The sequence below is a fragment of the Galeopterus variegatus genome, unplaced genomic scaffold (assembly GCF_000696425.1).
Source record: "Galeopterus variegatus unplaced genomic scaffold, G_variegatus-3.0.2 Scaffold39, whole genome shotgun sequence".
NCBI classification, from domain to species: domain Eukaryota; kingdom Metazoa; phylum Chordata; class Mammalia; order Dermoptera; family Cynocephalidae; genus Galeopterus; species Galeopterus variegatus.
In genome coordinates, this window is record NW_007726150.1 from 1,055,621 (window position 1) to 1,077,292 (window position 21,672).

The 21,672-nt window shown below is 33.1% G+C and overlaps 1 protein-coding gene across 5 annotated transcripts in view; it reads left to right on the forward strand.

Moving 5' to 3' along the window:
• EPHA5 (EPH receptor A5) overlaps positions 1 to 21,672 on the forward strand; it is a 340,114-nt gene that overhangs the window by 273,040 nt on the left and 45,402 nt on the right. For 3 of the 5 annotated variants that reach the window (XM_008571411.1, XM_008571402.1, XM_008571434.1), the window contains 3 exons: positions 11,561 to 11,626; positions 20,061 to 20,128; positions 21,435 to 21,560. In XM_008571411.1, coding sequence (XP_008569633.1) covers positions 11,561 to 11,626; positions 20,061 to 20,128; positions 21,435 to 21,560 — 260 coding nt within the window. The remainder of the gene's footprint in view (positions 1 to 11,560; positions 11,627 to 20,060; positions 20,129 to 21,434; positions 21,561 to 21,672) is intronic. The other 2 variants (XM_008571425.1, XM_008571416.1) reach the window with 1 other exon arrangement.

Below are 21,672 nucleotides of genomic sequence, written 5' to 3' on the forward strand. Positions count from 1 at the left end.
CTGGGAAGTTTTCTGCCACTATTTTGTTGAATATATTTTCAATGCAATCTCCTTTTTCCTCCCCTCTGGAATGCCCATGACTCGAATATTTGAGCTCTTAAGGTTGTCTGATATCTCTCTCAGATTTTCTTCAATGTCTTTAATTCTTTTTTCTTCCTTTCTTTCTTTCTTTTTTTTTTTTTTTTTGTCTGCCTGTGTTATTTCAAACAGCCCATCTTCCAGGTCAGAAGTTCTCTCTTCTACTTCTGCAAGCCTGCTGAATAAACTCTCTGTTGTGTTTTTTATTTTGTTGAATGAATTCTTCAGTTTGGCAAGCTCTGCTACATTCTTTTTCAGGGCATTGATTTCCTGTACATTTCTTCTTTCAGGTCCTGTATACTTTTCCTCGTTTCCTCATGTTGTCTAGCTTGTATCTCATTCAGTTTCCTTAGAATTATCACTCAAAATTCCATTCCATTTCAAGAGCTTCTTGTTCTATAGGATCTAGAGCTTGAGAGTTATTACCCTTTGGTGGCGTACTGTCTTGATTTTTCATATTTCTGGTATCTTTCCTTTGATGTTTAGTCATTGTGGCAGGGGGCTTCACAGTCCACAGGTTTGACACTATTGTCTGGCTAGGATGTTTCTGGGGTTGCCAATTTGGTATGGCTACCTCAGTGTCTGCTCAGTGGCCACTAGTCCCTTGTGTGTGTGGTTGCCTCAGGTCTTAGGCCTCTCCAGGGAGCCAGCTTTCTGGTCAGCATGCACTCGGCTGGGCTGCTGGGTCACGTGGTAGCACCGAAGGGTGCGTGGTCTCTGCCAAGCTTCCGCCTCCCCTGCTGGACGTCTCCCTGCTCTGTGCACACTGGGCTGGTCTGGGGATGGAGACAGGTGATGGCAGTGAGGCCTACCTTCTAAATCACGTGGCGGTGGCACCGCAGAGCGTGTGGTTTCTGCAGAGCTTCTGCCTCCCCTTCTGGACTTCTCCCTGCTTCACGTGCACTGGGTTGAATCTACTTATTTTTAATTGATGCTTTTTTTTTATTAAAACAAATGAGTGTTTAAAACACATTATTAGGACTTTGTTTATAAATATGATTTTTTAAGCTGGCAAAATTAGGATCACTTATTTGCAATTTTATCTGCTCCCTTGTTTTCTCTCTACATTTCTCAAAATAAAGTAAAACTTGAGATAGCTGTGCACAAGCAGTTTCATCATGATAGTCATACACTCTTTTCTAAGAGGTCTCAGTCAGAGATAGACCTGATTCAGCTGTGAGATGATTTGGAGGGGAAATGTTCAGTGGAAGAAGCATGTAGTAACTTTATGCTTTTTGCAGTTGAGATAATTGTTTTCTCAGTGTAGGCATCATCCTGAAAGAGAAAGAAACACATGATTCTGTCTGCTGTATATCAGCACCATTATAATGCCAGAACAGAGCTACGATGGTGGTTGATTGCAAAGGTGAATCCATGTATATTCCCTTTATTGAACTAGGAAAGATTATATTTTCTGTGGAAATAAACTGAAACACCCAAATGAGAACAAACACAGGCTATTTTTTCAGAGCGTGCTAGAGAAAGGAATCAGCCAACATCTCTTGGATTTGGCAGAGACTCAAAGGCAGGCAGGATAGTGTAAAAGCTTTATAATGGAAAAAAATGAAAAGCTTCAGGTGTGCCTGATTGGAGATTGTTGGCATGGGAAAGCTGGGAGTGGGCTAACTAGCAGGGCACTCTAGGTGATTTGGCTTCCTCTCTTTGGTCCTAAGTTAGAAGTGGGGACAAAAGTTAGGGAAGCTGGCAGTTATTAAGGCCTGACCATTTGGTCTGATTGCTACAAAGGTTGTGGTTGTCTTCCTGGAATGGCTACTGCAGATAATGGATATTTGGAAAAAATTGAGAACAAATTTGTGGGAAAATATGAGATATGATTATCTCTTCCCGAATGAATACAAAATACTGTTAGAATAATGGTAAATTTGAGTTGCACCTTAAGGATGAAGATAAGTTTTAGAGTTGCTTGAGAGGACATGATGGGAAAGACATGTAGGAATGAATTTACATATTGTGTGCAGTTTTCTGTGAATCTGCCATCTGTGTGGCCTTCCACAACCTCTCCTCTGATGCTCCCCAGCCCCATCTTTCATCATTTCCTGCCTCATTAGTGGCATGAGATTTCCCATATACAAAGTGATCTTTGAAAAATAATGAAGTTAATTTTCACATATACACACATACTCATACACATACAAGATTTTCTTTGTAGAAAATTATAATTTTACAATATACAATCATGTTTAATATTACTTATTTTTCATTGCAATTCCAGATGGAAATATGTCATATATGATTCATATCAAATTTTTTTCATGTTATGCATAACTGATAAGGCTTTCAAAAAATTTTAAAACATACCTTTCTTCTTACTTTTTCCTATGCTTTTTCTTACTTTTATACAAATATTAGAGGAAGAGATGTCCATGTGTCCAAGTCACTGATAGACAGTAAGTTAGGAGGAAAATGCCATTACTTTTTCAAATTGATAGACATTATAAATAGGGCATTATTGGAGCATTCTAAAATAGGATATGTACTCTACAGTGAATTTAGTAAAATTAACCTCTCAGAACTTCAGAGAGAGCTCCTTAATAGTCAAAAAGTGCCATGCTGGTTTTTCTCCCCAGCTCTAGTACTCCTGCCTAAAGTAACAATAAGTAAGATTTTCTGAAGTTTTTTTTTAGCTCTGGTTGTATGGGTAGTAGTGGAAGTGGTAATGTTTTTCAGGGGACAAAGGTAAAGATTTCTGAGTAGAGGTATCTCTTTCCAACCTGTTGTTATTGCCACTAATATCATATTCAGGCCTTCCATAATTCTACAAGGTACTTATGGGGGGAGCAAAGATGAAACCATATCTTACCTTAATTTTCTGATCAAAATTGGCCTTTATTTATTTTATATACATATTATATATATATATGATTTATATATATATATATATGTACAAATCATATATAAATAATATTATGATATACTCTAGCTCATAACAGGTGAAAGAGAAAAATCTTTTATATCAAATATTCACCACTTCTTGAAGGCTCTCTCCTGACAATCTGTGGAGAAAACTGAGCTTTGCTTTTATGTAACTTTATGTAAGTCTGTGGTCCAGGACTTCAAAAGGGCAAAATGGAGCAGAATGTAAAATTTATGGTATTTTATTTTGTTTGAGATATTTTGGCTTCTACAAAACCCAAGTAACTAGTATTGAGATATAGAAGTACAAAAAAATAGTGAAGAACAGTGATCTTAAAACTGAAAGAAACCTGTAAAGATAAATGTTAGGAAAAAAAACTTGTAATTTAAATTGATAGAGGATAGGATGAAATTTGCAGTTACTTAGCAAAACCCATCTTCATTTGTAGTAATATAAATCAACACTGTAAACAAATTGCAGATAATTAATTGAAGTACTTAATGGGGAGCAAATTGTTTTTAAGCACCTTCAGGCACTGTAGAAGTTTTCATTAACAGGTAGACAACTAATATGCTAATTAGAAACTTTTCCCTTTTTATTCATTAAATAAATCCCCCCAAGACTATTATAAGTCACATCATTCAAAACAAGTATTTATTGAGTACCTGTTGGATCAGTGGTTTTCAACCCAATGGAAATTTAAAATCAACTACCAACTTTTGAAAAATAATGATGTTTGTGTCCCACAATCAAGATGTTCTGATTTAATTGTTTAAGTTTAAAGCCTGGGCATTTTTTTTTTTTCTGGTTCCCATATTCACCCTGATCTGTAGTCAGCTTTGAACCACCATATTATGTGTGGGTAGAAAACTGTTTTTATATAATTTCTCTATTCATACATAGATTCTCAGTAAATATTTGCTAATAGTGAGAATGATTGTGTCTACTACTGAAGCAAAAATTTTGCAGGTGTTTAATATTTGATGAAATTTATTTTGAATTCACACATTTACTGGAATAAGCAAATTGTGTCCAACATGTTTAATAACATTTGCTAGTTATATCAATGTCTTTACCTTGGGGCATTCAGGATCTCTTGCCCATTAGAACGATTAAATGGCATGGATACAGAGAATCATCATTAAAGTATAGCTTGGGAAAAAGAAATTGAAGTGTAGTCTAAATGTATCTCACCTCAAGTTTTATTTTGGCTTTCATTCAATTCGATGTTCCTATGTCCTAATATAAAAGGTTCTCCTGTTTATGATGGCTCAACTTATTTTTTTTTAATTTTAAGAGAAGTTTGTCAGGACATAATCCCATCGTAAGTCGAGGTGCATCTGTGGTTATTTTCAGAGTTAGAAATAAGGGAAGTTTCTGATTCAATGTTAAAGTGAATTAGTTTTTGTTTGTGTTTCTGATGTTGTCGTTAAGACAAGAGGATGGCTTTACATGGAATGCTTAAATTTGTAGAGTTCTGGGATTTTCTTTTAAGGAATCCTTGAAATGTGTTTAATTTATGTAAGGTTTACCTCCTTTATATGGTTTAATCTCTTTTCTAAACATGCATGTTAATAATATAGTAGAGTTTAGGTCACTGAATATTTTTAAGGCATATATCTTTTAACACTTTAAAACAAAATTTGGTATTTTTAGCTACACTAAGGGCTACACTTACATAAAAGTATTTTAGTGTGGTGTACAAATTTATCATTTTTTAAAACTTTGTTGTTGCTTTGCCTCCCATGGATTTGTCACCTCTTTTCCCCTGGGTGACAGAGCCACCAAAGATTACTCAAAGCCCATCTCTTCTGAGCAGAGAGAAGCCCTGAAGCAGAGTTAATCTCCCAGAACCCTCAAGAGCGAGGCATTCCTTCCATTTGGGAAATTAACCACGAATTGGGGTTCTCTTCCCACCTTTATTCTCCAGACCAGGAAGTTACAGGAAGAGAACATAGGTGGGGTTTTTGCTAAGTACAGTTTAACAAGTTTAACAATAGAAGCTGGTAACATTCAGTTAGGTGACATTCTATAATGCAATTCGCAACAAAAGCTTGATTTTAGCAAACATTCTCTTCTTAAAGCAATTTCCAGGTATCTTTACATATCAATCAGTAACCTGTCTGTCTTTGAGCCAGCAACCTTGCTGTGTTACAATTCTTTATCTTACAAAAAAGACTATATAGCCTGGAGAAAATTCCCTGTCCTTTGCAAGCTCAGTATTTGAAACTGCAAGGCTTTGGAAAACCGGGCCCTGTGAAGTACATTTGTTTTATGCACACTTCACACTTGGTAATAAGCAGTGAGTCAAGGAGGAAAAAAAAAAAGGTTCATAAAACAGTGTTCCTCATGGAAATTTTTAAAATTTTCAGTGGGGGGCAGGAGGAGATGAGGATGGGGGAACAGATGGAATGAAAGGAGCTGGAAGATGAGGAAGGAGAAAGTGAGCTTCCAGCACTGTGTGAGACAGTAATTGGTACCACACCTAAACTTTACAGCCTGTTAGCAGTAATCTTGGGAAAGCTGTTTGCCCTCTTTGTGTCCCAGGATTCTCAGCTCTAAGATGAATATTATAATAGGGCATTTGAGGCTTGAAATAGGAAACACAAGGAAAAAGCAAGATATGAGAGCGTGGGGCTTAAACTTGATTAGGTAAAAATACAAGATCCACTGATGTCTCAAAACCCATATGTCAGAAATTGTTAGGACAATTTTGGGTACAGGGTCCTAGAGAGTAATGTGGAGACATCAGTAATCATTGGTGAGGAATAATATTCTATATGGTTAGAAGGAAGTGCAAAACTGGAAAAGAAGGTAAAATTACCAACTATAACTATGTACTATCCCAATTTGATTAGACTAGGGCTTGGTGATACTAATTCGATTGCACATATAAATCCTGGTATATGTTGTAGTTGTGGCATTCCCCTATAAGATACTCAAAAACATTAAAAAAACAAACAATAAACAACAACAAAAAAAGTTATTTTCAACCAGTTAGTATTACTTTCTCTTATAAGATGAAATAATTTTATACCTTTGTGTAAGAAGTATGGTGAATAAAGAGTAGATTTTGGCACCATATATATTGTAATTATGCTTTTATTTCTTTCTCAGTTTTTACAAAATATTTCTATAGAGTTCTAGCCTTGTTTCATCAAAAAACAGTTCTAAATCTTAGAAGACCAGCAGTGAATTAAGACAGATACAAAAGATATTTATCTTAGTCTGTTTGGGTTGCTATAACAAAATACCGTAGACTGGATGGCTTATAAACAATATAAATTTATTTCTTACAGTTCTGGAGGGTAGGAAGTCCAAGATCAAGGTGCTGGCTTATTTGTTTCCTGGTGAGGGCTCTCTTCCTGGCTTGCAGATGGCTGCCTTCTTGCTATGTTCTCATATGGAAGAGGGGGCAAGAGAGCTCTCTCAAGTTTGTTTATATGGCCACTGATCTCATTCATGAGGTCTCTACCCTCATGACTTAATAGCATCACCTTGGAAGTTAGGATTTCAACGTGTGAATTTGGGAGGACATATTCAGTGCTTTGTAGTATTGCATCATGAGATACGTTAAGAAATGTTTAAAACTATTAACGTTGTCAGTGTTAATTATGAGCGAACAATTTTCCCAGGTTTTTATGTTGCAAATATTAGTTACACATCTAAATTCTTTTTCTCTTAAAACTGTAGGGTATGAATAACATTATATTGCAAGAAGCATCATAACAGGAATTGTTTAAATTATATATTTAATTTACTTAAAATTATGAAGTAAAATAACCAAAAAAATAAATAAAATCAGAGTAAACTAAAAGTTTTCTCATAAGGCTAGTTAATGTAACATTCCAACACAGTAACCCACAGAGGTTTTAGTATACTTTTATGCCATCATTTTACTTCTCATTGCACTAATTTTTACCTAATTTTTAAAAGGTCAATATTATATTATATTTGTTGTTCCATAGACTCCACAAATATATTTTTATTTACTGAAAAAAAATTTATTAATCATTTTGTTTCTTCAAAATCTATGTCCAGCCTCATATATATTATTCATACCTCATTCTTTGCCCAAAGGCTATGTTATTATAATAATATAAGTTTAAAACTTTTGAAGTGCTGATTCTGAGCCCAGGACAGTACAGAGAGCTTTGCATGTATTATCAAACTCTCCTTCAAAGTAACCCTATGTGATATAGTTTTTATTATTAGCTCATTTTCACCAGACTAGTTTACTCAAAGCTATACCTTTAGCAATGAATATATCTAGGATTGGTAATAGTTTGACTACCAATGCCATTATCTTAAATATTTTGCAACACAATGGTGTCAAAGTATGAGACATTTTTATTGCTCTTTGATAGGTTTTGTAGTATTGGTTTCTGAAGGATTGGTGGCACTTTTCAGTGTCATTTACATCTTATAAGGGCACTAGCTCCATCCTGTTTTCCCTAGCACTGAGTGCCATCATTTGACGTTATTTTAATTTAAAATGGGTAAATGAAGCCTTTCAGTTTTCTTCCTTTTTATTTTTTTTAAAAGTAAAGCAAAAATATTTTCCATCTAATTAAAGTACTTCTTCTGTGAAAGTACTCTTCCTGCCTTTCTCTCATGCATCTATTGACATCTTAGTGTTTTCCTTATCTGCTTGTATGATCTCTTGTTTAAGAATTTAGCTCACCATTTATCCAAAGCTGCAGTCATGCTTCTCTGATCTAGTGTCTTTGAGAATTTCTTCCCTAGAGGAATAATCACCTTGCTTCCATAGGAGGGAGGTTATCTTACTTACATTGACACAATTCGTACATATATTGATCAACTCTGTGTAAGGCCTGGCTAAAGTAATTTTAAGTCTTCTTTGTGTCTGGAAAGCTTCTGTTATCATATTTTAATCTTCTAAAGGATAAATCAAAATTTCTTGTTAAAATAAAGACCAAGAGTTTTTTACTATAATCTTGAAAGGTCTAAACTATTTTAAACTTAGGTAATAATGATCTTGTTAGAGCTGCATGCAGTTACTTACAGAATTCCAGGTGCTAAAAACTGATGGGAGTGCAGGTGTACCCTGTGTTGAAGCAAAGCTCACAGAAATTAGATTGGCTGCTATTTCTAGCACATTTTGGTTTCTATTTCTAAATTATCTCTGAGGCTTGGAAGCACTTTCAACCTGTTCTTATCTGAGTATTTATTGATTAAGGAAAGAATATATTTTTGATACCTTCTGGTGCCAAAGTGTTACTAAGACAGCATTCTCAGAGTTTATTTTAAAAGGGTTATTTGAAGGTTATTATTCATAGAAAAGAAATTTCCATTTTAATTTTCTTAATAACATACTAATATACAGTATACTCTAATCACTAAATCCTTAGAAAATGTATTTTGTGGAAATAATTTTTTAATTACATTGGCCATTCTGTATTTATATTCATTGATCTAAATGTATTAGTAATTCAGTTATATTCTAAATGGAAATATTTAGTACTGTAATATATGGATCATGAAAACATATTAATTCCTCTGAGATAATGAGAATCTTTTCTAGAACATTGATTATGATACTACTAAGAATAACAGCTATCTTTTGCTCCCAAAATGTATGATGTGCCAGACACTGATCAAAGTGATATATATATTCTCTCACTTTATTTTCACAAAACGTATGAGAAAAGATGCATTATCATCACTATTTTATACCTGTCAAGCAGACACAAAAAGGTTAACTAAGTTCCCTAAGGTAATTCATTTATGCCATCTCAAAAGTCAAAGAAAGTATCAGTACAAAATCTGTAACAATAATAAAAAATAGAAGTATAAGTATTTGATTTTACATGGTTTCAAGTTTTTTGATTAAAAAATTTTGAAACAATGAAGTAGAATCCTAATGATAGGTAGTGATTTAGATTCTTCAGGACTGAAATTTGTGGACATGGTGTTACAGTGAATTGCATTTTAGTGTATGTGTGTGTATGTGTATATATATATATACTAAATCATAAGTCACAAAGCTTATTATATATTTTTTTAATTAAGAGAACTTTATAAGATGTTCTCATTATATTTACAATAATTAGTGTGCTCCTTGAGTGTTAGAACACTGACTAAATATTAAATAATCCCAAATCCTATTAGGTAATATCTAATCACAGTGGAGTTATTTCTTTCTTAAGAATGATTCTGTATAAGTTTATATACTGTGCACACTCTTTCAACTAGAAGGACATTTGTACTTCATTAGGAGATGGCATTATTTTTTTTTCCCACTAAAAAAAAAATTGGATACACCTGTGAATAATTTAAAATGATTTATTGAGTAGGAACGGTGCTGTTTGAAATTAACACATGCAGTATATTCAAATGTTCTATATTCATATATCTCAGTAAATCCAGTTAATACCAATTATAGTAAAATATTGACTACTTACAATTAATTCACTATGATTAAACTGTGAAGAAAAAAAAGAAAGACCAAAGAATCATCCTCATCTCAAGAAACTGACAGTCTAAGAATGGAAGAGGAAAAACTTTCTTTAAAGGGTCAGATAGTAAATGGTTTAGGATTTGCAGGCCATACATTTTCTATCACAACTACTCGTCTCTGCCATAGCAACACTAAAACCACCATAAACAACAAGTAATGAGGTAGATGTGTTCCAATAAAACTTTATTTACAAAAACAAGTGGTGGATTAGATTTGGCCCATGGGCTATAGTTCGCCGACCACAAATCTGAGTGCTGAGACAAGGCAGAAGCAGTAGAAAATTAACCTACAAAATATTTTAGTAATTGTTTAAGACATTAGTGAAATAAATGTAATTATAAAGAAATTATCAAGATCTGTGAAAATATTTTACAGATGTTTTACCTACTATTAATAGAATTTTAATATTCTGATTTACTGTAGGTCTGACTTCCAGTACCTCTACAGTGAAAATAATTATTTGGCATATTCTTTAAAATATATTGTAAGGGGCCGGCCTGGTGGCGCACTGGATAGTGCGCTGCTTGGGAAGTGCGGCGGCACTCCCGCCCGAGGGTTCAGATCCCACATACAGACCGGTTCCCGCTCACTGGCTGAGCGAGGTGCGGAAGCAACACCGAGGGTTGCGATCCCGTTGCCGGTCCCGGTCCAGTGCGGGGGCGACACTGAGGGTTGCGATCCGTTGCCGGACACGGAAAAAGACAAAAAAAAAAAAAAGGTAAAATATATTGTAATAAATAGACAAATTGGAAATAAATGTCATAGTAGCCATATTTGTTTATTAGGAGTCCATTTTAGAGACAGCCAACATCTCAGACACTTAGAAGTACTAAAAATTAGTCCGGTACGGGCGCGACACTGAGGGTTGCGATCCGTTGCCAGACACGAAAAAAGACAAAAAGGAAAAAAAAAAAAAAGTACTAAAAATTAGTCCGGTACGGGCGCGACACTGAGGGTTGCGATCCGTTGCCAGACACGAAAAAAGACAAAAAGGAAAAAAAAAAAAAAGTACTAAAAATTAAATCACGAGTGCTACAAAGAAAATACACAGAAAAGTGTCTCTTTTCTTTTCAAAAAGATCCATTGGGATTTTATTTGGAAATACTTGTCTCTCTTTGCTAGTATTTGTAAATTTACTGGATGTTTATATTTTATTTTTCTTCCTTGTTTTATATGAAGTGTAGTACATACATTTCAAGGAAATAAGCTCAAAATAGACAGATTTTAAGCCAAAGCCTAGACCTGCTGATACATGGTATCATTACAGAGCTCACATTACAGTTCTCTTGAAATCACTATGAATGCTATTCACTAAAAAAAAAAGCACTAAATAACTTCTATGCTATATTCTGCCATCAGTTTGCATGATTTCTATGATAAAGTGCATTTTATAAAACAACTTACATTGTATTTTCTGGATTTTTTACTATAAATATGTGGAATTTTTTTTTTTTTTAAATCTTGAGTGTTGCAGTATCCAGAAAAGTGCATGTATTATATATAGTTTGCTTTTTTTAATATAGCAATAGCTCTGAAAATATGTATTTGGAGAATGCATTTTTTTAAATCTGAAAATGTAAATTTAAACTGGTAGCCTTCTATAAATGACTAGAGAAGTCACGTAAGCATAACATTTTCAATAGACTATGATAAGTAATAATACCTCCGGCATAAGAAATCAGTGAATCAAATAAGCAAGATCTTATTCTCCCTCTGAACTTGTAGGCTAGATGCAGAACATGTTCTTAAAGGGCTACTTTGAATATCTTACAAATGTAAATTTTGAGGGAATTTCTGAGGAAAGAAATAATTAAATGGGCTTACATCTTTATTTGTATGTCTATATTAATTGCATACAATTAATTCAAATACATTGACTCATATTTCCTACTGAGTAATCATTGTAAATAAAATAGAAATAACTGTATAGTACAACTCTATTGCTTAAAACCATAAAATGCTTCTTAATTTAAAAGGCATTGTGGAAGAAATTTAATTGTATGCATTTAGGGATTTTCTGTTTTGAAAAGCAAAGCAGACACGTGAGTAACTTCATAGTGTCTTTATGCTATATTTGAGGGAGTGGGATCTCTTCCTTATCTTGGGCTCTCTTGTTTGCTTTTCAGTTGCTGCGAATGTGGCTGTGGGAGGGCTTCTTCCCTGTGCGCTGTTGCCCATCCAAGCCTAATATGGTTAGTGTTTCTTCCCGCTTTCACTCCTATGTGATGTCCACCTCTATGTATTGCCGTCAGCATTCCTTTTCTTTCTCCATTTGTGTACATTTTAACAGTACACCGCTTACACCTTAACAGTGAGAAGAGTAGAATGAAACTGGTTCCCAAAGGTGCATCCTAGCAAGTGATTTCACAATGGATTATTTCAAATAAGATATTGTGCATATAGCACATCATCTCTATGTCAAGCATTTATACTTCTCTTTTGAGGCTTTCACTGTGGTTCTGATTTAAACTAGGGAGATGTAAGATTGTGGCATCTGTTCTACATTTAACATGTCGCTGTTTTTGTTGTTCCATTAAGTAAAAACCATATCACGCATGAAAGTAGAATGCTACTTCCGTCAAGGTTAAGTCACCTCTTCTGTCTCCCATAACCATGGAATGGCCATAATGTAACTGAGATCTTCTATTGTCATAATCATTGCGGACACATGTGGAATGCAAAACAAAACCACATGTCATTTTCAAGTGGTTTACCTAGTAAATTATTTTAGTTATTAGGAATGATATTCATACTTTGATACCAGTGAGGTAAAAAAAAAAAAAAAATGCACGTTTTTGAAATCAGCATCCAAATGGGATAGTCTTTATTTATAAATGCAAATCCTAAATATTCTTTTGAGTTATTACTTTAGGCTAGAATATAAGACCAGAGAACTCTCTTCACAGACTTAGAGGGACTACTGAAATACTCCAAATAATTCCTTTCTAGATAAAAGAGTCTAAATTCTTTCATATCGTATTGAGCTGTCATTTTTAGACAAAATTTGCCAAGAAAAGATAATATATAGGGTTTTCTAGAGACATTTTAAGTTGTTATTTTTATTCTTTAAGTATAAATTAATTTTTGTTGATTAAAAAAACGTGTATGAGTGAGTGTTCACACACATGCAAATGTGCAAAATGATGGAATGGATACCAATGATCTGAGAACAAGAGAGAATAAACACCCGCTGATGAAATTTGGTGATCTTTTTCTCAATCTCTTGAAAGTTCTGTAGTTTGAAAAAGTTTTGAAGTTAATATGAAAGTACAGAATTGTTCCAAGTTATTTAACTTACACAGGAAATTCTTATGAGCATTGGACTTTAGTGATACACCAAATAAAAACTGAAATCTGGCAATGGCTAATGTATAAATTAAGTGGATTTACACAGTGAATTTTTTTTCTTATCATGCTGTTAAAAACAAAAATGGTTGTGGATTTGCCTATTCTACTTCAGTCTCAAGTGTAGTTGTTGCAAAAGAGAAATTATCACTGAAGCAGAACAGGCAGAATTTAATCTTAGGGGGAAAAAGCTATTAATATCTATACCTACCTTGAGCTAAATCTCAAAGATACTTCAATGGGAGTGTAAACATTTATGAGTCCATGACTTATAAAGTATTAGCAAAGACTAGCTAAATTGAAATGATCAATTTTTTAAAATAGTATCTTTTCCTGCAGTGTAGATGGCTTCAGGAGGTTAGTAAAATAAAGACAAAAAGAAAAACAGGAAGGCAGAACTCTTCCTTCACAAAGCACACCAGGAAACAGAAGATAAAACCTTTTTTTCTGATATCTTCTTCAAATACTGTTAGGAATTATGGAGGCATGAATGTGTTTGTGTATGTTCATGTATATTTTTCTCTGTGTGTATGCATATGTGTGTGTTGTGCAAAAAAAAAAAAAAAAAAAAAAAAAAGCCACAAATGTGCTTAGGTACTCGATAAAATGCTAAAGTCCTCATGGAAATAGTTATGGAACAGCCAGAAAAAAATTTTTGAGTGCACTCTTATTAAAACAAAATAAAGCTAAAGAAACAAACTTTAATTGAGCTTATATAAATTATATGATAAGAAAGTAGTCCAAAATTATTACTGGGCAAGAATGAAAGCTAAAAATTTTTGTATTGCTACATTTTAAGAACTTCCATTTTACAATTTCAAGTCACTGTAACAGTTAAGGATGGCATTTGTTTAGATTAAAGCATTGGGGAGAAAACAACCTTAGATAATGAAAATAAAGGACTGATAAAAATTATTTTTCTGGTAGAGTCAATAAAATACTAAGAAGTCTGAAATATTGTCACCTAATTGTGTATGTATAATCGTATCAGCATTTGTCAATTACCATGGAAATAATTTTCAAGGGACACCCTGTCATCATCATTTGTGAATGGATATGTTTGCAATTATGGAGCAGAGATTTGGAGACATTTTAGATCTTGGAATCTCATCGTTTTTCGTTTCTTGAAAGATCATTTATGATATATGTGTGGTTGGTTTTGGCCTCAGTATAATATGATGCATAAACATTAAAATTACCCATTGTAAGTACACTGGCTTTTAGAAATACCTTGAGATACCTTCTAGAAATCTAGGGTTCGAAGAGCATGATTTTAAAACCATTGATCTAGATCCTTGGTTCTGCAATTAAGCTACATTAAAGCTTCAGCAAGGCTCTGAGCTTCTGATTTTTACACTGTCATATTCCCCTCCATGAAACCACAATCCGTTATTTTTCAAATGCATAACGTGCCATTTATAAGATGAAATTTATAATTACATCTTTGATCCTTTAATCTCAAATTATTTTTCATCACTATAGTTGCCTGCTTTGTTGTGACATGCATGAACACAATGTCACTCTTCCAAATATTTTCCCTACTTTGATTGAAATCTACCCAGTGTTCAAAGCTATTTCTGTAATATTTCTGAATGAAATTTTGATACCTATATTTTAAACACCCTATCCCCAAGACTGTACCAATATTTAGCACAGATATATTTAATCAGTGGCCTTTGCCTTTATGTAATCACAACCAGCTTGAAACTCTAATCATTGTTTGAGTTCTCAAAAAAAAAAAAAAAGAAAAAAGCTATTTTTACAAACAACCAGTTGAATTGGTTGTTTTAATGTAAATAGGATATTAATGTATGTAATTTCTAAAATAATGCTGCCATTTATTCCTGAATATTCACTTGTGTTTATAACAGAAACCAATATATATTTACAATATAATATTTATTGTAAGTCAATCTGAAATATCACATATTCCCAAGTAGCCATATTTTGCATTTCTTAAATTTAAACATATGTCAGATTATTTCCTTTATTCATTAGTTTTCATGCTTTTTGGTGTTTTCATGTCATTTACTACAATTCTGAGGGGTTCAAGTGGCAAGGAAAACTTTCACTATGTTGAAAATGGAGATGTTAAATTCTTATTTTGTTTATTTACATATTCTGTGATCTTTAGAGAATCAACCTCATTTTTTAAAGAAACACATTTGCTTATTTTTAAAATGTTTAAAATCAGAGATGAATTCTAGTTCATCTCATCATGAGAATATTCAAATCTTTCATAATGCCGAGATTAAAAACAAAAACAAAACAAAACAGATTTCTTTGGCCAAAGGATCATAAAATAAGAAGCAATTTAGCTTCTCACATGCCATAAATCATACAGTGATTAGTATCTTTGATTGAATGTGACATGGTAACACAGAAGGTTATGCCTTCATTGTGTGTGGCTTCATCATCACATCATTGCCATATCCAAGAAGAGTGTGCCTTTTGAGTATATTTCTCTAGAGAAGTTTATATGAGAATTTTCAGTAATTAATAATAAATTAGTTGCATTTTTTTGGTCTAATTTAAATCTACCTATGGAGAACTCAAAATCCCAGTGTCCTGGTATTACCAGGATAAGATAATATATGGATGAGAGCCATAAGGTCCTGCTAGCAAGACAGCCTAAAAATCCCATGCCCATTTTACTGCATATTTACTCACATTTTTATTGAAGAATGCTATCTCATAAAACAAAATTTTATCTATTTCCAGTATTTATTAGATATATCAATAACCTGATGCTTATATGCTTCTTTATTTTATGAGGTTGAGTTGGCTGAGCTTTTATTAAAACTACCTTTGTTTAGTTGGAGAGAATCCTGAAGTGAAAAAGTCATAGTATTTCCCAAAAAGCTGTAACTTATTCTTTTCAAGATTCCAGAAATAAAATTCTATAAATACATTATGCAATGGTTGAGATCACTGTTGTGTCAAAACAAGGGAGTATGCATATATGAAGAGATGTGGTTTTAAAAGTAGCTAAATATGAGTTTTTATTTTTTATAAGCAAAACATGTAAAAGCTATTGTTTGCTGTAATTTGTTGCTTTTTGAGTGTTTTTTCGTTAAAGCATAAGAAAAGCATTTCTTAATCCATCTGGAAAACAGAGGAACAATGCAGGTGTGTCCATTTCTGAGCTGGACACTGCATATGCTTACTCTTTTGAAGAAATCAAAATGCAAACCCACTCCATCCACCGCTGGATCCCACCCTACCTTGTTTAGATTAAGGTGAAAAGAGTACTCGGTATTTATTTCTGTAGTCTAAAGCAATGGCAAAATTTGATTGTGAGGAAGCTATTGTTGAGTGGGGATTTATACTCTCTCTTTACTATTTTATTCACTCATCTTTCTTTATTGTCCACAGCAGTATCAATTAGTAAATTACTGCTTTTATGCATTGCTTGGTATTCTGGAGAGCTTGACATACATATCCCAAATTATTATCAAATCCAAAATTTATATCCAAGAAATAAATTATTCACTGGCACTTTCATTCATACATAAAGATTACTGCTTACTATTTCATGTATTATGGAAATTTGAAATATCCAAATTTAGATGTTATGACTGAGGCCATGTTTTTAAGATGAGCATTAATATTATCAGGGATATGTTATCCACCTACGTAGGATAGGCATGGGAGTAAGTGGATTAATTCCTAAATTCCCCACAAGGTCATTGCTATATTTATGTATCCAGCATCTCTCTAGGACTTTGTAATAAATGTTAATTAATGAGTATGAGTTATGTCTACATCTAATATAATCTTCCTGGCCATCTCTATTACTAAAAAATAAAACCACATTGTTTTATAGAAGTACATGAATGTAGATAATTAGAAGATGATTCCTCTAAATACAAACATCACAGAGTGCACACAGATATTGGTATTCAACTCTGTACCCCACAAATATGTATAATCAACTATGTTGCAATAAAAAAAAACACTACAGATGTTTTTAGTATAATAATTTCAAAGTCATTGAAATCGTAGTATGAAGCAAAATCTTTTCCATTCATGAAAAAAAAAAGTTTCCAGAAGGTAGGAGGCATAGTTTATGTACAGAGTGACATATTTATTGACTGTTTGTCTGATGGGTTAAAATTATGCATCTGGAGCAGGTACAGAGATGATACTGAGTGAATAGGCTTCCTGCAATGCTTTGTTACGGAGGCTGAACCACTGCTTGAGTGCCAGTCTCTGCCAGCTGCCTTTTACTTGCTGTGTCTTGTTGAGGCTTATTTTAATGATGCTTTGGGGGGGTCCTGAACTTAATTTTATATGTTAATGTGACATGTGGCCGTATATGTTATAGACCTCCAGAGATGCCAATAGTCAAAAATATCTCCTTTCTATTACCCTCCTGACTCTCACCCCAGGTAATAAATATGTTAACCGCTCCTCACCAAGGATATTCCCAAATCATTTTTTAGATGAGAGACAAAGTTTTATTTCCATTTCCATATGATGAATTTGCATGCAATTTAAATATCCATGAGGCTTACTTAATGATAAAGGCTACTTGAGGATACAATTTTAAAAGGTTATTATTTATTTATTTTTGAAGGTGGAATAGTTGAAGATGGAATGTTTGTTTTCTAATGTTAACTGTGAGAATGTGTATACCTTTTAAGTCTCCTCAGAATTCCCTTAACAAAGTTTATTTTGTCAGTATTATTTAATTAATGTAAATCTCAGGATAATTTTACACAATTGTATTTAGAACATTGTTAAAAAGAAATATCAATAGCTGTTCTCTCCAGAGGCACATGCACTAAAGACTGAAAAGAATAATGTAATATCTAGCAAAATTATAAACAATGTATTAAAATAACTTAAATCTTGGTTATCATAGACCAAATACAGTTTCAATATGATTTCATGTATTTCTTTTTTCTCTCCATTTCACTATGGTGAGGTGATTCAAGATGTCTTAAGGGGTCTTGAATAGCAAATGCACTGTTATGAATAAAGTTTGAAAAGCGACCAGATCCCCATTGTGTATTTTTTCTCACCCAAGAACACTGTTATTAAGTTATTAGTTCAGGTCTACTCAAAAATTAGCTAGCTGAACTTTACTAATAAATTACCAATTCCTTAACTTAACAAAGGTAATTGTGTTTTTTCAAAACTGCCATAAGGATGGGTTGTGTTGACTATTTTTTGTAATAAATATGTAATTACACACTAGGCAATGACACAGAATAAAATAAGTTTTATTTTTATATCCAAATACATAAATGTTTGTAAAATATCCTGGGATATTTAACCAAGGAATAATATCTGTTAGTACATATCTGTTGAACACTTCATTTATATCATGAGGTATTTTTCAACCAACTTTGTTATGAAAAGATTTTGTCAGGCTACCATTTTGGCTGTATTCTCTTAATGCAGAAATAAATGGAAATTTTGTTTTTAATACACTGAATTTTGTGGCAGGAGCTTATGAATAGCAAAATCACTTCCTTAGAGTTTCAGTAAAAATCATGTAAATATTTCAATTTAGCCAGTTGTTTAATGTTATTTGGTTAATCATGTACCACATCAACTCAGTATTCACCAACATATTTCCTCTCCAAACACCTGTCATTGTGTAGACACAATCAAAATATCATTCACTCATTCATTTATTCGTTCATCAATGTGACAAATATTTTTATTGCCAACTCTGAGTCAGGTACAAGGTCACTGCAAGGTTTTATAGATGAATACTGCTTGCTGCCATTCTAGAAGCTGACCAGTGATAAGGAAGCCAGAAACCATGCTCAAATGACCATGCTGCACTGCAGAGTAGACATCAGTCAGGAGAGGGGTATAGAAAACCATTGCATAGAGGGTGATAGATTGCATTAAGTTGGAATATCAGTGTAAAAAATGTGATAAAAGACAAAAATTGAACTGAACTTTGATCATTGGAAATTGTTAGGAAGGAACCAATATGTGCAAATGTATGGAAGCATGGAGAAATATCTTAAAGATTTTAGAAAAATGTTCAAAATGAACAGTTGGAGATAATGGAGGAAATATGTGTTAGGGCTATGCTTAGGAATCTTTACTTTATTATTTTACTAAAGATTTTGTAGTAGACGTCTAACACAATAGAAAAGTATCATATATATAGTAATGTCTAGTATAGTTTAGGAAAAGAGTTATGTAATGGAGGAGCAATGTTTTGGAAGCACTTACAGTAATTCATATGAAAAATAACAAGGACTTAATTGAGGAAGTGGTAGAGCTAATGAACAGGAAGAGAAGGATCATAAGATATTTACCTTAATATAATACTTGGGATTTGGCAACTCATTTGTCTTAAAGGACACAAGAATAAAGCTTTGATCTTAAGGGACCAAGACCGTGGCAATGTTATTAACAGGAAAAGAAGGCAGCAGATCATGGTTGAAAGAAGAAAAGTACATTGATTTCTTTTTCAGGTCTTTTGAGTTTGAATGCCAGTGGAATATCCCTATGAAATAAATCTATCAGGATAAGAATATACTCTCAAAATATATCATACCAGAGAGATAGATATGTTAATTCAACTGATGGAAATGGATGGATTAAGAGGAGAGAACCATAAAAGTTCATGCAGAGAATCTATGGAAATGTCATACATAAATGTAGAGAGGAACAAAAAGCATCAGAACAGTCATTAGGGATTGCAGTCCATCAACAATGATTAAAAACCAAGATAAAGTCATTGGATTTAGAGATTAAGATGTCATTTGTGAATCTTAGAAGGACAGATTTTTGTCATTAATAAGAGTAGTTTGCAAGGATGAGAAAAACAGAAGAGACTAAGGTTTGGGGAGTGAAGCTGAGATATGTTGCAGGTTGTGGTAAATTTCATGGTGAGAAAACAAAAAACAAAAAGTAAAAAGTAATAATGTAAGGCGTTAAAGGTGGGAAACTGTTGGATCAAAAGCACCTTTTGGGCAATTCATCCTGAAAGAGGCTGTGGCCTGTAAGCTTGCAAAAATAGTAAAAGAGGAAGGGAACAGAAAAATGTCTGATGAAGTGAAGTTAAAAAGTAAGTTTGGATGGCTTCAGACTTCACAGTGAAATCTAAGCAAGATAATTTGCTAAGAGTAAGGAATACTGGCTGAGAAAATAGGTTTCATCCAAAAGGAGGATTGGTGTTATTTCATGTTACTAGTATGAAAATCAGTTTAGGGTTGCAATAATGTTAATTACATTTCATGCTTCTGAGCTTGACGTGATTGATTCACCACTTTTAGATGTGGCTAATTGTAGCTCACTTTGTTCCAGGAGGTGTGGCTACAGCAAAGCAAAACAAGATCCAGAAGAGGAAAAGATGCATTTTCATAATGGGCACAGTAAGCAAATTGTAAAAAATAAAAACAAAACAAAATAAGGGAGACCTTATTGTCATTTTGATATCTTTTTAGGGTAGGGGATTTATAACTGAGCACAAAAATTGTGTTAAGAAAAGTTTAAGTGTTCTGTTAACATTCTCATATAGCATGTGGGCTTGAGCATTGCTTTCTGGCTCTAGGCAACAGCTGGATGGTTTATTCAATTCTTTAAAGAATCCTTTCATTATAGTCATTAAAATAAAAAGGTTTTGCTTAATATAAAAAGCTATTATATTTTAAATCAAATTTGGGGCTAATTCTAATTCTGAGCAATATAATGAGTAGAAATCTTCTATTAAGTAACACCACCAGGTTAAATGATTAAAATTTTTCCATTTTTTCCTCCTTCTAGCATTATAGCAGGAATTTCCCTGAACAGATCCTGTAGCAATAAACTCAGTTCAAATGACTTGAAAAAAACTACATGTTTAAGAAATACAGAAAATCAAGTTTTAACAATGAGCTTAAAAATTAGCCTAAATGAATTCTAATCATGGTATTTTATTTTTTTCATTTTTCCATAATAGTACAGTGTGAATTGATTTGCCAGAAAGAGTTCCTTTTGTTTTTGTTACTCTGCCATGACCATAAAAGCCAAAATCATTAAAGCCATAACTTATGCTGCAAATCCTTAAGTCCATTTTATAGTCCTATCTTATTTAATATCATTACCCTCAAAAAAACATTATGAGTGTGGTATTGGTAGACTTTAAAGGTGATAAAACTGAGATTCATAGAACTTAAGAGTCTTGTATAGTCATGCAGTGAGAGAAATAGAGAAAGAAGTGGAAATTCTTTTTTTTTATTTTGACTTCTATGTCAGCCTTATTGCACTATACGACCAGAAAAGTTCTTTTAAATTATTTTCTGTAAAATCAAAATTAGTACTTTGTGATGATATTCCTAAGTGAAACATAGGATAACAAACAGCAAATTAACCATGATCATTTCATTACCCAGTTTAGTAAACAAAATTGTCTTAATTTGCCTCAGAGAACTATTCTCTGAATATTATCATCGAAAGATATATTTACTCAGATATGTTATCACAGATACATTTCTTGTGCATGCCAACAATCCATATTTTTAAAGTGATAAATGTGATATTGCTGTACAGATGACTCTCATCACTCAGGAGAGGGCCTACCTTGCAGCTCAGGTACTTCTAGGAATGAGAGTTTTAAACCATACTAGTATGTTAATAAAGTGTGTAATTTTGCCCATTCATCGTGACTGCTTTTATTTTAATGCCCATTTATTTCTACAGTTAAACTGCCAGGAGTAAGAACTTACATTGATCCACATACCTATGAGGATCCCAATCAAGCTGTTCATGAATTTGCCAAGGAAATAGAAGCTTCATGTATCACCATTGAAAGAGTTATTGGAGCAGGTATGACAATGTGTTTAACTCCGACTTTTAACTTTGTCTGTGTTATAGCATGTAATAGGTCAGTGTCCTGAAATAATACAGAAAGTTTTTAATCTTTCATAATTGGTGTGCT